The sequence below is a fragment of the Teleopsis dalmanni genome, unplaced genomic scaffold (assembly GCF_002237135.1).
Source record: "Teleopsis dalmanni isolate 2A unplaced genomic scaffold, ASM223713v2 unscaffolded_contig_4382, whole genome shotgun sequence".
Classification (NCBI taxonomy): domain Eukaryota; kingdom Metazoa; phylum Arthropoda; class Insecta; order Diptera; family Diopsidae; genus Teleopsis; species Teleopsis dalmanni.
The window spans coordinates 1-3,201 of NW_024035764.1; the positions used below are offsets into that span (position 1 = coordinate 1).

At 29.7% G+C, this 3,201-nt stretch overlaps 1 protein-coding gene across 1 annotated transcript; it reads left to right on the top strand.

Annotated features, from left to right (window-relative positions):
* Positions 1 to 38: 38 nt before the first annotated feature.
* On the top strand, positions 39 to 2,281 carry LOC119665302 (glutathione-regulated potassium-efflux system protein KefC-like). Its single transcript, XM_038074566.1, has 4 exons — positions 39 to 1,175; positions 1,294 to 1,726; positions 1,923 to 2,070; positions 2,194 to 2,281. Exons 1-4 carry the CDS (start codon positions 39 to 41, stop codon positions 2,279 to 2,281), a joined length of 1,806 nt encoding a protein of 601 aa, XP_037930494.1.
* The last annotated feature ends 920 nt before the right edge of the window (positions 2,282 to 3,201 follow it).

Consider the following 3,201-nt stretch of genomic DNA (forward strand, 5'->3'; position numbering starts at 1 on the left):
TAAGGGAACGCCAAATGAAAAATAATTAACCAACTACTATGAACGATTTTCTAGGACAAGCATTTATATTTTTATTTTCTGCTGTAATTTGTGTTCCTATTTCTAAGAAATTAGGAATGGGTTCTGTATTAGGCTATTTGATAGCAGGAGTTTTAATAGGACCATATGTTTTGAAATTTGTAGGAAACGATGGTGCTGATATAATGCATGCTACAGAATTTGGTGTTGTGATGATGCTATTTTTAGTTGGATTGGAATTAGATCCAAAAGAATTCTGGAAGATGAAGAACAAGATTATTAATCTTGGTGGAATGCAAATTTTAGGGACAGTTTTTATCGCAACAATTATTGGAGTTTATGGTTTGAAAATGAATTTTCCAAGAGCTATTTCTATAGCTTTTGCTATTACCGTTTCTTCGACAGCTATTATTATGCAGACTTTGAATGAAAAAGGACTTACTAAAACAGGAATTGGTAAATCGACTTTTTCTGTACTTCTTTTTCAAGATATAATGGTTATTCCAATTTTAGCAATTATACCTTTATTGGTTGGAGATTCACTAATACAATCTATTGGAGATGATTCTAAAAGTCTATTGGTTGGTGGACCTGCTTTTATGAAAACATTGGTAATTGTAGGTGCAATTACTTTTATATATGTTATTGCAAAATATATTCTAACACCTTATTTTAAATACGTTGGTCAATTACAAGTTAGAGAAATATATACTTCTTCAGCATTATTATTAGTTATTGGTGTATCTCTATTAATGCAAAAAGTTGGAATTTCTCCTGCTTTGGGAGCATTTATAGCTGGTGTTGTATTGGCTAATAACGAATATAAACATCAATTAGAAAGCGATATAGAACCTTTTAAATCTTTATTACTTGGTATCTTTTTTATAGCTGTTGGTTCTACTATCAATTTTAAGCTGATTGTAGAGAAGCCTCTTATGATTCTTGGACTAACAATAGGAATTATGGCTATAAAATCGTTTGTTTTATGGATAATAGGAATTAAGCATAAGTTTAATTTTGATCAGAAAATGTTATTTGTTCTATTGCTATCACAAGTAGGAGAATTCGCATTTGTGATTTTAGCTTTAACTAGAAATTTAGATATTCTCAACAAGCAATGGTACGATTTAATGCTAGCTACAACAGCGATAACAATGGTAATAACTCCACTATTATTGGTACTGAATGAACGTTTGATTTTAAAATATTTTGGAGTAAAATCTAAAGTCACTCCAATAGTAAAAAATGAGCAAATAAATATTGATGCTTCTGAAGGAGATTGTTATTATTGCAGGATTTGGTGATTTTGGAAATACAATAAGTAGAGTTTTAAACAGTACAGATATAAAAACTATTGTTTTAGATAACGATAGCGAGCGTGTTGAAAAAATGCGTAAACAAGGTTTTAATGTTTTTTATGGTGATGCAACCAATGTAAATCTTTTAAAATCCGCTGGTGCTGATCATGCAAAATATTTTGTTGCAGCGTTGGATCCTCCAGAAATTAATCAAAAGTTAGTACATATTGTTCGTAAAAACTTTCCTAATCTTGAGATTATTGTTCGTGCAAAAAACCGTAGTTATGCCTATAACTATTTGAAAGAAGGATTGAACGAAGTGTATAGAGAAAGTTTCTTCTCATCAGTTTATGTTGGTCGACAATTACTTATAAAATTTGGTTTTTCGTATGAAGAAGCTTCTAAAATTGGTGAGATTTTTATAAAGAGTGATCGTAAATCATTAAGAAGAATTGCAAAACATACAGAGAATTCTGATGAATATTTTAAAGCATCAAAAGAAGAATTTGAAAAACAAATGAAATTAGTTTCCAAAGAATTAAATAATAGAAAAAATGGAGAAGTTAAATAAAAAGAAACTTTTAGTTATTCGTTTTTCTGCATTAGGTGATGTTACAATGATAGCGCCTGTTCTTAAAGAATTTATAGAACAGAATCCTAATGTAGAAGTTTATGTTGCTTCTCGCCCATTCATGGGAACTATTTTTAAACAATTTCCTGAAATAAAATTCATTCCTGTTGATCTAAATAAAGAGTACAAAGGCTTTTTAAATCTTTTTAAATTATATGGAGAATTAAAAAAATATAATTTTGATTATGTTGCTGATTTTCACAATGTAATTCGTTCTAAAGTTATTACATCTCTCTTTAAATTAAGTGGAATAGCAACAGCTACATTAGATAAAGGTAGAGAAGAAAAAAAAGCATTAATTAATCAAGAAAACGAGTCTTTACACCTTAATTAACACAGACGCTACGCTGCACCTGTCCCATGTGTTACAGCACTTTAGGGTTTAAATTAACACTTAGTCATCAATTAACAACTCAAATACCTTAAAAGAAGGAAAAATCGATTGGCTCTATACGCTCCTGCAGCTTTTAAACAGTCTACAAATGTTTCCATTGGATAAATGAGATTCGTTAAACAAAATACCTATTGCGCAGAAAATGGATATTAAAATTTTTTTTGCTTTGGCAGGGAGGAAAATTTAGAAATTGCATTGATCTCAAACCATGGGAGAATTTACATCCTTTTACATATTCAATCTTTAGCACGTTAAGATTTCTTTTGAAGAAGCAATTACAAAAAATCCCGCCAACATTTTAACAATCTATGCACTCTTTCTATGTGATGTCTGCCAATATGCATTTAGCCTCTTTAATGGGAACAAGAACCATATCTATTTGGGGAGGAACACACCCATTTGCAGGCTTTATAGGTTATGGACAATCTACAAATGATGTTATACAAGATGAAACATTAAATTGTCGCCCTACTTCTATTTTTGGTAAAGATCCAAAAGGCTTTGAGAATTTTGATTATTTTCAGAATTTATCATCAGAAAATGTTTATCAACAAATTGTGGATAAGCTAAAAAATTAAAATCATATAAAAACAAAGTCTATAAATAAAGTCTTTTATTTTTGGGCAATTGCTTCGCACTGTGGTTTCACGTTCCCAATCTTTTTAGATTGGAAATATAATCATCTTCTTGAAATGAATCCAATCTAAAAAGGATTTCCACTTCAATCACTATTGCAAAATGTCACGTCTAAAAAATAGATAGGAAATAAAAAAGCCGTTATAAAATAAATTATAACGGCTTTTAATGTTTATAAAAATAACACTATGATTAGAATAATTAATATCCTGGTGTTTGTGTCA

Bases quoted from the DNA above. Each gene is read 5' to 3' on its own strand.
- LOC119665302 (XM_038074566.1), top strand. From the start codon at position 39: ATGAACGATTTTCTAGGACAAGCATTTATATTTTTATTTTCTGCTGTA. The intron at 1,727-1,922 runs GTGAGATTTTTA...TTTCTGCATTAG, and splicing joins TGAAGAAGCTTCTAAAATTG to GTGATGTTACAATGATAGCG. The intron at 2,071-2,193 runs GTACAAAGGCTT...CTTTAAATTAAG, and splicing joins CCTGTTGATCTAAATAAAGA to TGGAATAGCAACAGCTACAT.